Raw genomic sequence first — 13,822 nt, forward strand, 5'->3', positions numbered from 1 at the left:
ACAAGCATACATACCCATAACATGATGCAGCAACCACTATGCTTGAAAATATGGAGCGTGGTACTCAGTAATGTGTTTTATTGGATTTGCCTCTAACATAACACTTTGTATTCAGGACAAAAAGTGAATTGCTTTGCCAAATTGTTTTGCAATATTGCTTTAGTGCCTTGTTGCAAACAGGATGCATGTTTTGGAATATTTTTTATTCTGTACAGGTTTCCTTATTTTCACTCTTTCAATTAGGCTAGTATTGTGGAGTAACTACAATGTGGTTGATCTATCGTCAGTTTTCTCCTATCACAGCAATTAAACTCTGTAACTATTTTAAAGTCCCTATTGGCCTAATGGTGAAATCCCTAAGCAGTTTCCTTCCTCTCCAGCAACTGAGCTAGGAAGGGTCTTTGTGGTTGAATCTGTGTTTGAAATGCACTGCTTGACTGTGGGACCTTACAGATAATTGTACTGTATATATGTGCCCTCGGTTCCCCATTGTCCTTTTCGGTTATTGTTACCATGTCCGTTGGTCTTGTGAGTACCTGTGCTGTTGTATCGGCTTCTATGCTACGTGTTATTGTGGACTTGTTTTACGGGTCTCGTCCCGTTTATTATTTAGAGGTTTACACCTCACTTTTTTGTTTGGGTGGAGAAAATAAAACCCCCTATTACGTATTCCTGCACTTGTCCTATCATTATACAGCGTGACAGAACCACTGCAACGTGGTCTGACCTCCAGTCTGGGATAGTTGCTCACCTTGTGAATATGAACATTGATTCATATTAACAAAAGCCTTATAATCCCTTTGTGACAGTGACACCGTTCTGTTTGAACGAAGCCCAGTCATTGATAATCTCACTCAATGTCATTATTCTACACAATCCCAATTAACCAAGTGACAGAAGAGACCATGTACATTAATAGAGAACAGTATCCTTCACTGTGACCTAAGGCTGCTTCCAAAATGGCACTAAGTGGTGCACTATATAGTGAATAGGTTGCCCTTTCGGACACAACACTAGTTATCATGGATACATTCATCTGAATCTGTTTCAATTTCCACATGTCATGTGATAAAAACCCAGGATGAACACAGACATGCATTAATCTAACATCAACGGTTTGACATTTGAGAGTCATTATTTCTACCATTAATAGAGCCTACACTTTCTCCGTTTTGAACCTCTAATGCAGTAGGAATAATAAGGAAGGGAGTGGTTTGTGGCACACACCAGTGGAGGCTGGTGGGAGGAGCTATAGGAGGACGGGCTCATTGTAATGTCTGTAATGGAATAAATGGAACGTTAACAAACACATCCAACATATGGAACCCACATGTTTGACTCCGTTCCATTTATTCCATTTTAGCCATTTCAATGAGCTTGTCCTCCTATAGCTGCTCCCACCAGCCTCCACTGATGTCAGCTCATACCGCAGTTACACCTCCAACACCATCAAAACATCTGCTATGTGGATGTCGGCCAACGTTGGTTAACGTCTTTTTGGACAGAATACTGTTGTTTCTCTCATATTGTATGTGCTGACGCACTTGAACCTCACGTATTCAGAATTCACTCTGCTTTGCCAAACAATTACATGTATCACTGTGGGATATGTAAAATTGTCCACACAAAATCAGACTATCCTCTACTCTTACTATCTGTTTATCTATCTAAAGCAGGCTGACTTGTTGATTACACATTTTATGCACCACATAATGACTCGCAATTCAAATCCACTGACACTTTCAGTAAGGTACAAAAACCACAATATGATCCGGGCCAAGAGACACATTATCCTGTTTTATATGTTTTAGGATTCATTGTTGTGGGAAAGTCTCTGTCTCTAAAAGGAGAGAGAGAGGGAGAGGATAAAAGAGGAAAATGGGAGAAAGAGAGAGGGAAAGAGAGAGAGAATGAGAGGGAAAGAGAGAAAACATTATTTTGTATAGTAAAAGCCCAAACAGAAACATCAAATGTTTTTTCAAAAAGGTTTTCTGACACGGGACTTGATGACAGTTGGTTGTGATTCTGTAATCTCAGAGTCCCATACAGCCTTGTGTTACGTTATCAGATGGAGATAGTAGTGACATGTTGAGTGATACCTGCTGGGAATCAAGCTTGATTCTATTATCTACATGGTGGTGACATAGAGCCTCACCCCGGTCACCTGCCATGCCATGCTGTGTCATATCATGCCATCATATCTCTACAGCTTTTTATATAATTAGCATAGTTCTGTCTGTTTCTCTCTGCCTCTCCACCCTGCAAACCTCCCCTTTATCTTCCTTCTACACCCTGTCTCCTCCTCTATCTATCCTTTACTCCCTCTACCTCCTTCTACCTCTCTCTACCTCCCTCTTACCTCTCACATCTCGCCATGTACCTCCCACTTCTCCCCTTCTACCGATCACATCTCGCCATGTACCTCCCACCTCTCCCCTTCTACCTCTGCCTTTTATCTTCCTTCTTTACTCCCATAGCTCTCAGGGCTCTGTTCACATTCTTCCTCTACAGCAGCACGCTGTAGATTCAACCCTTTGATTCAATAGCCCTCCCATCTCTCCCCCTCACTCCTTCTCTCACTTGCTCCCTCTCCTCTTCTCTCTTTCATATTCTCTTTCTCTCAGTCTCCATCTTCCATTGTCTCTCCCACAGAATACCCGCTTCTTCTGATTTAAGAGCCCTTTCCCCTTCCTCCCCCTCCCTCTCTCCCTCTTTCCCTCTCCATCCCTCTCTCTTTGTCCCTTCTTCTCTCTCTCCTCACTACCTCTCCTCTTCCCACTGTTAATTAGATAAGCAGTCCTAGTTGTGAGGATGATTAAACTCCATCTAAAGCGTCTTGGTGACTACAGATACCGTGGCAGCACAGATAATGTAATTAATATTAGCAGCAGCGTAAATCCATCCACCATAACTTTGTCTCCAGACCCGCCACTGCTGATTGACCAATACTGATCCATAAATGTAATATTTGTTATTTATAAATTGAACGTTTTAGTAATATATGCATGTGATCTGATGACAGGCACAATGTGACGTGGCAAAAGGTCAAATGTCAAAAAGAGGAGTAGATTCAGGTGTCATTAGAACACATCCTATAGGTTGGATCACTGTAAAATGTCCACATTTTGACTGGGTCAATTCTAAAGTACTCATTGTAAATTATGCACATCATCATTGTATCTCTGTCTCTACATATGCTCAAGACTCATGCTCTTTCAAGACTATTTGTATTGTGGTTTATGTGTTATAAATGTACACATCCCACTATGTGATTGATGGTGACAGTGTGACCTATTAGATCATCCTATATATACTATATATATGGTAAATGACAGTGACATTATATATATGCATCGCGAATGAAAGACACCTCATGCTATTTATTGGTCAAATTAAAATGAGCAATTTTCCATTAACATGTTTAAATAAAAGGAGTCCATTGTGGCTGGGAGAAAGGCACTTGAGTTGTCAAGCACTCGGTGAGCTGCGTGGACACAGTGAACTGTGTGTTGTCAGTGTCAGTGCATCTCTCTCTTCACATCCAACACCTTTCTGCTAAACAAGCCAAGCTTTGTGATAAAATCAGCTGGCTCCTCTCTGTCTCTGTGGGGTCAGACACCTGTTTAATTCAATTCTATTTCAGTTTAAGGGCTTTATTGGCATGGGAAACATGTTAAAATTGCCAAAGCAAGTGAACTAGATAATAAACAAAAGTGAAATAAACAATAAAAATGAACAGTAAACATTACACTCACGAAAGTTCCAAAAATAATAAAGAGTACAAAAGGGAAAATAAATAAAACATAAATATGGGTTGTATTTATGATGGTGTTTGTTCTTCACTGGTTACCCTTTTCTTGTGGCAACAGGTCACAAATCTTGCTGCTGTGATGGCACACTGTGCTATTTCACCCAATAGATATGGGAGTTTATCAAAATTGGGTTTGTATTTGAATTCTTTGTGGGTCTGTGTAATCTGAGGGAAATATGTGTCTCTAATATGGTCATACATTTGGTCGGAGGTTAGGAAGTGCAGCTCAGTTTCCAGCTCCTTTTGTGGGCAGTACATATAGCCTGTCTTCTCTTGAGAGCCAGGTCTGCCTATGGCGGCCTTTCTCAATGGCAAGGCTATGCTCACTGAGTCTCTCACTGAGTCAAAGCTTTCCTTCATTTTGGGTCAGTCACAGTGGCCACTGTGTACTCTCTGTTTAGGGCCAAATAGCATTCTAGTTTGCTCTGTTTTTTTGTTAATTCTTTATGTGTCCTGAACCATTGTCAAATAGCCTATATCTGGGTAGAGACAAAGAAAACACACACTTCGGAGAGAAGCCTATAGTGCCTGTAGGGGAACCTTGTCTGTGTGCTTTTAGAGAAGGGGTTATGGAATTTTTTTCTTTAAATTACTAAATGGTTATGGATCACTACAAATGAGGTCACTACAAATGAGGTTCTGTATCTAAGAGAAAAACATTTGTATTTTCTCATCATGCAACACATTAAATTAGAATAAAGATGACACCACTTTTAGGATAGCTTAGCAATTATAATGATTCAATTTCCAATTATTCACTTTTAGAAAAGTGACTTTCAGAATCCAAACTACTGTCAATGTGAAGAAAAACATATTCCACTGATAAGTAAGGTGCAAATCAACTTTCTTTTTATGATTCATTTTTTTGCTTTGGCGTAGGACAGGTTTTAAAGACTTACGTAGAAACCTTCAACTTCAGTGCGTCATCAGGCTCACTTACTTCCTTCGCTTCACTTGGACAGTCCGATTACAACGGGAACAATACACTGAGTGCCAAGGAGGGTCATAGGGGAACGTTTGAAAGTAATATTGACCATATGCAAAATACCACAACGGATATTAGTCATCACACAGCTCCGAGGAAGTACCTGTCAAGTAAATGTACTTGCTTAATTGATATAAAGCGAATTAGATACCTGTCACCCTTCTATCCCTTGCTATATAACCTAGTGCAGTACTACAGTGTGGTCACAAAGACACAACAGGACCAAAGTGAAGGCATTAAAGAGCAGCAGAGCTCGCTGACTGGAGCAGAGATAGAACTGAGGCGAGGTTGCAACCAAGGAGGGAACATATCATTTTTGCGCACGCTTGAGGCACTTATATGGAGAGAAGATACCAATTTCCGCAAGTGTCAACATCGAGCTCTCAAAAGTCATAGACAGTGGCTAAAAAACATTTAAACTCAGTTTACAAGTGCCCGAACAGCCTATTTCTACTTTTGAAAATCGAAACAAACGAAGAAAGAAGACTTAAACGGCTGAAGAGTTGCACGCAACAGATTGCTGCATCATGAAATTACTGCTACCGCTTGTGATAGCTTTTCTTGCTATCGCCCAAGTTTTTTGTGAAGAAATTGGTCCAAAAGAAGATCTTGATTATTGGATGAACGATGCAATTACGGTAGGCATTAATGATTTGATGTAAGACAAGAAAATATGTTAGGCCTATTTGTTTGTTAGAATCGACTATTAAACGAATTTAAAAAAAATTGACATGGGAAAATGTATGATTGCTTAACTATGGGGAAATTACTTTTTTAATTTGATGGCACAGCCTTGTGTTTTGTTTCATCAAAATTATTGAATGGAATTTCAACCAATTTCTATAAAATAAAATAAAAATCTAAAATATTTGTATGCTTTTATAAAATAAGTCACCTGTTTGGAGAGTTTGGTCATGCGTAATTACGCATGTATACAGACAAAACATCAAACATTCTACCAGCAACACAAATTCTATGTCAGTGAAAGATGTGTTATGATTCAATGGGGATAAAGTATGAGCTCTTAGCTCAGTGTGCTTCCACCATTACCTTAGTCCTAGAATGAAGCTCTATTCACATGTAGCGCACGTTCTCCCTTTGACATTGCGGGTTGGTTGGGCGCCTGCCAAGTCTCCGGGCGGGGCTCTTATTTCTCATCATCTGCAGTCGGTTTGGGAACATTCAGCAGGTTACGCAAAGCGTTTTAACAAGGCGGGTGGGCTATACAATAGGGAAGGAACCAACGGACCTGGAATTGAATAATTGATGGGCACTTTATTGTGCGTGGTCCATTAGCCATAGCAGCGGTTGGACTACTACTTAGACTAATGCTGACCTGTAGGCTACCCCGTCAGATAAAAATCGGTCGGATATAAAAGTTCACACGGGGGTGTCTTTACTGTTATATATTGATTGCTCTGCGAGATTAGATCTAGTGCTATACAAGTGTACAATATTTTACGCAAATGTATAGGTTGGAAGGCCATAAGGGAGTCAGTGTCCCCACCCCTCGTCCTATACCCTACTCTGGTGTCTAATGTTCCATTAATTAGATTTTCTCCCTCGTGCAGGACGAGTGGCTGTCATCTGACCCATTCGGAGAGATACTGCGGAGAATGACGCGGAAACCGAGGCCGCATCAGTTCTTTGGCCTAATGGGGAAACGCTCCTCCGGTAAGACTGTGCTTCCTCGCGCCTCGCCCTGTCCTCACCCTTCACGCTCTTGAAGGCACTTTCCCGTTTATTGAAATTAAATGGAATGCCATTATTGATATGCATTATTAATGCCTTTAATAATTACATACTGTATATCAATATATTTACGCACGTTTTGTAGCGTATTCATAAATTCATAAATTTGATAATTATAAGACTACATTGACTGAAGTCCCCCCCCCCCTTTATTCCAACAGCAAATCCACAGATAACCCGAAAAAGTAAGTGAAAAACGTATAAATAATGAATTAATTCATCTTTTAAATTAATCTTGGAGAACATTTCCCAGAAAATGTTGCAATTGTCCATGCATACCAACAAATTAAGCCATGATTTAGTTATAATTCGTTTTTCTGACATTATGTTACAAAGGGAAAGGGACTGTGTGGGCAGTGTGTAAGGCAGGGGTAGCCAATCAGACCATTTGGCAAAGTTGGGGAAAATCTATTGTGACATCAACCCAAGTGATGATGGCTTTATTTGCACATGGGCCAGGTGGACCATGTGACAAGTGATGAAGTGTGATGAGTTAACTCCATGAGTAGGAGGGATTAGGGATGACACAAGTCCTTCACCTGTACTTCACCAGTATTTCACCTGTACTTCACCTGTACTTCACCTGTATTTCACCAGTACTTCACCTGTACTTCACCAGTACTTCACCTGTACTTCACCAGTACTTCACCAGTACTTCACCTGTACTTCATCAGTACTTCACCAGTACTCCTATGTGGGTGAGAGGAGTCGTGCTAACAAGAGGGGTGACATGGTGTGAGAGGTGGGGTGAGAAGAGGGGTGAGAGGGGGGTGAGGGAGACGACAGGCTGGTGTCACATATCAAGTGCCATAGGCCAACAGGTCCTCATTATCATGCATGGGAGGGAGAACACAAACCAAATGTTGCCCAGCAGCAAAAAACTAACAAAATGCAGGGGTTGAATAATTATATTTATTTTTGCATAATGGTAAATAAAAGTAGATAGAGAGAGAGACAGGAAAATAAACCTGTCAAATGTTTTAATTAAATCCCAACCCACACAGCTAACAGGTCGTTTGACGGGATTTTAGGATGCAGTAGGTGGTAGTCTTAGTTCTGCCTTGAAGACAACTCTAGTCCCTCGCTAGGATACGTAGTCTTAATTCTACCATGAAGACTCCTCGCTATGTCTCCCCTCTGTTCAGTCATTGAGGCATTTCCTTAATGACTCCCCCACTCAGCGATAGGAGGCAGCAAGTACGTCATAAATACGTGTAGACCAACGTGTTGCCGGAGCCTTGATGCAGGCATGATGGTATATCAGTCATTACAGGCAAAGAGAGAGAAAGTTGAGTGAGGACGGAAGACAGAAGGAGTGAGAGAGAGAGTGAAGGAGAGAGATGGAGAGAGAGAGAGGGAGAGAGAGAGTGAAGGAGAGAGATGGAGAGAGAGAGGGTGGTAGAGAAAGGGGGAGAGATAGGAAGAGAGCGAGTGCTTCGATCAATGCCCCAAGGACATTTAGGTGTTCAATTATATTGGTTACGCTGATGATGGAACGATGGACCCGAGCATCTCACCCTTCCATTGACACAAACTATAATATAATATATACATTGTACAATGTGCATATATATATAAATATAATATGATCTCTACAGATTAAGATATATCTAGTATGTTACACACAGCGAGGGGCCAAGCACTTATGATGTCCGGAGGGACAATTGAGAAGTGACTCGTGACTAGACCACCAATGGAAGATGCACGTGATGCCATCGTCCCTTTATGATCGTCATCATTCCCATATCTCTGATGGGAATATTGAAGCATTTAAGTAAATTGATCACATTTGAGTTTACTCCACTTAATTTGAATGAGTATGATGGGTGTGTTGACAGATAGGGTATCCCAGGGGTCTCACGCAGAGTTTTATAACCCCACTACTCCCCCGTCTCCCCTACATCCTCCCCCGTATCCCCGTTCCCTCCACCCTTATATTATATTCCATTAGGGGGATTGACAGAGGCTGACAGAGACAACAGTCAGTCTGGGACGCAAATGTCCCCTCAGGACGTACATCCTATCCCCGCCCTCTTAGGAAAAAATCTCCAACCACAACCCTTCGTTCCAAAACCTGTGGGTGGGCGCCGCTATATCCCTCAGTCACTAGGGCAAGGGGATGGAGTCCGTCAGTCAATTTGTACGATACTAGAGATCAGTAAGAGAGGTGTATTATTCATCACACTCTGTCACCATCGAGGTTATACACTAGGCATTGCATCGCTAACAAAAAATGATGGGTCCCACTTTATTTGGATAGTCCCATATAAATGATCTACACATGGTCATACTATCAACACATTCTCTGTTCATAAGCAACCGCTTGCTAAGGTAACGTTTATGTTTAGAATAAGGGTAAGGGTTAAGGTTAGGGCTAGGTTTAGTTTAGGGTTATGGTGTAAATAATATTGGCAGTTATTGGAAGAACTCGCACCTTTTTGTTCTGCACACTAGTCACTGCATCACTCGCTGTCTGTAATTGCAGTGACAATGGTTTTAACTGTTACGGGAAGAAACTCACACCTTTTTCTCCTCTCTTATTTTCTCTTCTCTTTCAGGGCATAAAATTAACTCCTTTGTTGGACTGATGGGTAAGAGGAGCCAAGAGAAACCAGGTAAGGGCCTCATATGAGCTTTTTACACGACTGATCGAACCGAGCTGTTCTTAGCTGGCCTGGTTACAAATCCACAATAATTGCTGGATCTGTGCTTAAAATGACAATCTGAAAATAAACTGTGCTGTGTTATTTACAAGCTTTCTCTTCAACTATAGATTCATATGAGTGGAACACACTACAGAACTACGACAAGCGCCGCTAACCGGTTGGTCTTTCTTCAGTTCTCTGCTATTGGCCGCTTCTCATCCAGTCATTCCTACAGACAAGTGGAAGGGGTGTCTGATGCCGAGTTTTCTTTCCTCCAAAATATGGATAGTTAGTCAAAGTTATTGTAAGTTACCATAATAAAATGTCTGTTTTCACATGGTGGTTTCGTAGCTGTATTGTACCTGACAGTGCCAAGTTCATTTGTCCAGGAAGAAGGGAGCTCAAAGGAGGGCAGGAGTGTGATCTGAAGAGGGTTACAAAATTACGGTCGTTTTCCCCAAAATTCACAGGTTTTCCGGAAATCCTGGTTTTAAGATTAAATCAGAAGGGAAATCGTAAACCAGAAATTCTCAGAATGCTCCGATCACGATTTCTGGGAAATCCTGGTACATTTGGGAAAGTTTGCGGAATTTTGCCACGCACGGTGTGATCTGGTACTCCTACCGTACTTTACAGAAACATAATGTTATTTAATGTATGTCACAGTATTAGTGCCATCAGCATAACATATGTTCCAGAGAATGCTGTTGTCGTGGAACATCAAAGCAAAGCTCTACCCCCAGGGTATGTAGAAAATTGCACTGCCAAGCCCACTGTCTAGTGCCTCATAAATGATTGTGCTGTAAAACTACACACTCTGGTACACTCTGGTACATGCTGCTCTATCAGGGCACGCTCTCGTTTAAATTGACTGTAAATCAAACTGTCATGTTTATAAAACTAAGATGTATGGTATGATATGACAGAATACTTGTGTGTGATTGTGGCTTGATATATTAAAACTATTTTCTTTATTGGTGGAACGTGAATTTCWTATTTTCACCGAAAGGAATATGCTGTGAAAGCGAAGAAAGGCAATTGTGTAACGGATGTAGATATTGTGGAGTGGTGCACCCTCTGAGGGACAAAGAAAGTAGCACACAGAGTTGTAAAATTGGGCAACCCCTCCCTCTCACACTGAAGAACAGACAGTACACACATCCAGGTACTTTCAGCAGGTGCTGGAGTTGTAGGCAGACTCATGGAAAACAGAAAGGAAAACGCTGCACACTGCTGCTCATGCTCCCAGGTGATATTTATTTACAACAACGTTTCGACCCTTAGGTCTTCATCAGGCATCCATATCCCAAGTGGGGATGGAAGGTCCTATATATAGGGGCAGTACTCAGGGACATCACTTCCTGAAACAGGGGGTAAAAAATGTATGACATAGTTTCACAATATTAACATTCAATGTATCAAAATATATGATCATACACAGGGAATGTGATCAATATTTACAGTAATATACATACACATACAATATTCAATGCAGCTTCATGTACAAATGCAACTCATTTACCCACCCCCGCACAGGACGAAGATTTAACATCAAGGGCCTGATTACCTGCATGTCCACCAGTGTTATTTACATGTTGAAATGTCCTTGTGGCCTGTCTTACACAGGGAAACCCCATCGAAGCCTTAAGACACGGACCAGTGAGCACTGCAGCAATATATGGACAGGTGAGACAAAAAATCTGGTTGCTGTCATTTTGTACAAGCTGGATATCCTATTAGTTCTCTGAGATACATTGGATAGAAATGGTCAAGATGTCATACAGGGAGGGACATTGAGGAGGAAACTTCTTCAAAGGGAATCTTTCTGGATCCACAGGCTCAACACACTGTCTCCTCTTGGCCTTAACGAGGATTTGACTTGAAACCGTTATTTATAGTTTTCAATATGTCCAAATAGTTTAAAAAAAATCCTCGTTGAATATTGTATGTGTATGTACACTGCTCAAAAAAATAAAGGGGAACACTAAAAATAAACATCCTAGATCTGAATGAATTGAAAATTCTTATTAATACTTTTTTCTTACATAGTTGAAGTTGCCTGACAACAAAATCACACAAAAATTATCAATGGAAATCAAATTTATCAACCCATGGAGGTCTGGATTTGGAGTCACACTCAAAATTAAAGTGGAAAACCACACTACAGGCTGATCCAACTTTGATGTAATGTCCTTAAAACAAGTCAAAATGAGGCTCAGTAGTTGTGTGTGGCCTCCACGTGCCTGTATGACCTCCCTACAACGCCTGGGCATGCTCCTGATGAGGTGCGGATGGTCTCCTGAGGATCTCCTCCCCACCTGGACTAAAGCATCCGCCAACTCCTTGGACAGTCTGTGGTGCAACGTGGCGTTGGTGGATGGAGCGAGACATGATGTCCCAGATGTGCTCAATTGGATTCAGGTCTGGGAACGGCGGGCCAGTCCATAGCATCAATGCCTTCCTCTGCAGGAACTGCTGACACATTCCAGCCACATGAGGTCTAGCATTGTCTTGCATTAGGAGGAACCCAGGGCCAACCGCACCAGCATATGGTCTCACAAGGGGTCTGAGGATCTCATCTCGGTACCTAATGGCAGTCAGGCTACCTCTGGCGAGCACATGGAGGGCTGTTGCGGCCCCCCAAAGAAATGCCACCCCACACCATGACTGACCCACCCCAAACCGGTCATGCTGGAGGATGTTTGCAGGCAGCAGAACGTTCTCCACGGGCGTCTCCAGACTCTGTCACGTCTGTCACATGTGCCATGTGCTCAGTGTGAACCTGCTTTCATCTGTGAAGAGCACAGGGCGCCAGTGGCCGAATTTGCCAATCTTGGTGTTTCTCTGGCAAATGCCAAACGTCCTGGCACGTGTTGGGCTGTAAGCACAACCCCCACCTGTGGACGTTGGGCCCTCATACCACCTCATGGAGTCTGTTTCTGACCGTTTGAGCAGACACATGCACATTTGTGGCCTGCTGGAGGTCATTTTGCAGGGCTCTGGCCAGTGCTCCACCTGCTCCTCCTTGCACAAAGGCGGAGGTAGCGGTCCTGCCTGCTGGGTTGTTGCCCTCCTACGGCCTCCTCCACGTCTCCTGATGTACTGGCCTGTCTCCTGGTAGCGCCTCCATGCTCTGGACACTACGCTGACAGACACAGCAAACCTTCTTGCCACAGCTCGCATTGATGTGCCATTCCTGGATGAGCTGCACTACCTGAGCCACTTGTGGGTGTTGTAGACTCCGTCTCATGCTACCACGAGTTGAAAGCACGCCAGCATTCAAAAGTGACCAAACATCAGCCAGGAAGCATAGGAACTGAGAAGTGGTCTGTGGTCACCACCTGCAGAACCACTCCTTTATTGGCGGTGTCTTTGCTAATGCCTATAATTTCCACCTTTTGTCTATTCCATTTGCACAACAGCTGGTGAAATTTATTTGTCCATCGTGTTGCTTCCTAAAGTGGACAGTTTGATTTCACAGAAGTGTGATTGACTTGGAGTTTACATTGGTGGTTGTTTAAGGTTCCCTTTCTCATTCGTCTGGCAGGCCTTGAATATAAACTAAATGATAGGAGAGACCATGTGAGGATATGACAGAGCCAAGTGACTTGTGTATAGCGAGAATAGGAGAGGGCATAGAACGAGCCCTGGGGGACACAGTGGTGAGAGCCGTGGTCGGAGACAGATTTCTCGCCACGCCACCTGCGTAGAGCGACCTGTCAAGGTAGGACGCAATCCAAGCGTGCGGCCGCGCCGAGATAGCCCGCCTCGGAGGGTGGAGAGGAGGATCTGATGGTTCACAGTATCAAAGCAGCCGATAGTCTAGAAGGATGAGAGCAGAGGAGCAGAGAGTTAGCTTTAGCCAGTGCGGAGCCGCTCCGTGGGACACAGAGAAGAGCAGTCTCAGTTGAATGACTAGTCTTGAAATAACCTGGACTGATTTGGATCAAGAAGTACATTCTGAGGAGATAGCAGGGAGGAAGCTGGCAGGGGACGGCACCGGTTCAAGAGTTTGGAAGAAAGAAAGCAGTGATACTGGTCTGTAGTTGTTGACACTCGGAGGGATCGAGTGTAGGTTTTTTCAGAAGGGTGCAACTCTCGCTCTCTTTGAAGACGGAAGGGACGTAAGCCAGCGGTCAAGGGATGACGTTGATGAGCGGTGAGGTAAGGGAGAAGTGTCTCCGGAATGGTCTGGAGAAGGAGGGGGGAATGTGTATATTACTGTAAATATTGATCACATTCCCTGTGTATGATCATATATTTTGATACATTGAATGTTAATATTGTGAAACTATGTCATACATTTTTTACCTTGTTTCAGGAAGTGACGTCACTGAGTACTGCCCCTATATATAGGACCTTCCACCCCCACTTGGGATATGGATGACTGATGAAGACCTAAGGGTCGAAATGTTGTTGTAAGTAAATATCACCTGGGCYTTATCACCAGTGTGCAAAGCTGTCATCAAGGCAAAGGGTGGCTACATTGAAGAATCTCAAATATAAAATATATTTTGATTTGTTTAACACTTTTTTGGTTACTAAACGATTCCATATGTGTTATTTCATTGTAAAATAATAGTGGAGATATCAAAACTATGTAGAAAATAGTAAAAAAAAATAAAAAAA

The 13,822-nt window shown here is 42.5% G+C and overlaps 1 protein-coding gene across 2 annotated transcripts; it reads left to right on the plus strand.

The window, feature by feature from the left end:
* Positions 1 to 4,852: 4,852 nt before the first annotated feature.
* On the plus strand, positions 4,853 to 9,880 carry LOC111954887 (protachykinin-like). 2 transcript variants are annotated; one of them, XM_023974799.2, is made up of 5 exons: positions 4,853 to 5,434; positions 6,368 to 6,470; positions 6,710 to 6,733; positions 9,107 to 9,163; positions 9,322 to 9,880. In XM_023974799.2, the coding sequence occupies exons 1-5, from the start codon at positions 5,324 to 5,326 to the stop codon at positions 9,366 to 9,368; spliced, it is 342 nt and encodes a 113-aa protein (XP_023830567.1). In that variant the 5' UTR covers positions 4,853 to 5,323; the 3' UTR covers positions 9,369 to 9,880. The 2 variants fall into 2 exon arrangements, with proteins under 2 accessions (XP_023830567.1, XP_023830568.1); XM_023974800.2 differs by lacking the exon at positions 6,710 to 6,733.
* The last annotated feature ends 3,942 nt before the right edge of the window (positions 9,881 to 13,822 follow it).

This window comes from Salvelinus sp. IW2-2015, linkage group LG30 (assembly GCF_002910315.2).
Source record: "Salvelinus sp. IW2-2015 linkage group LG30, ASM291031v2, whole genome shotgun sequence".
Lineage (NCBI taxonomy): Eukaryota > Metazoa > Chordata > Actinopteri > Salmoniformes > Salmonidae > Salvelinus > Salvelinus sp. IW2-2015.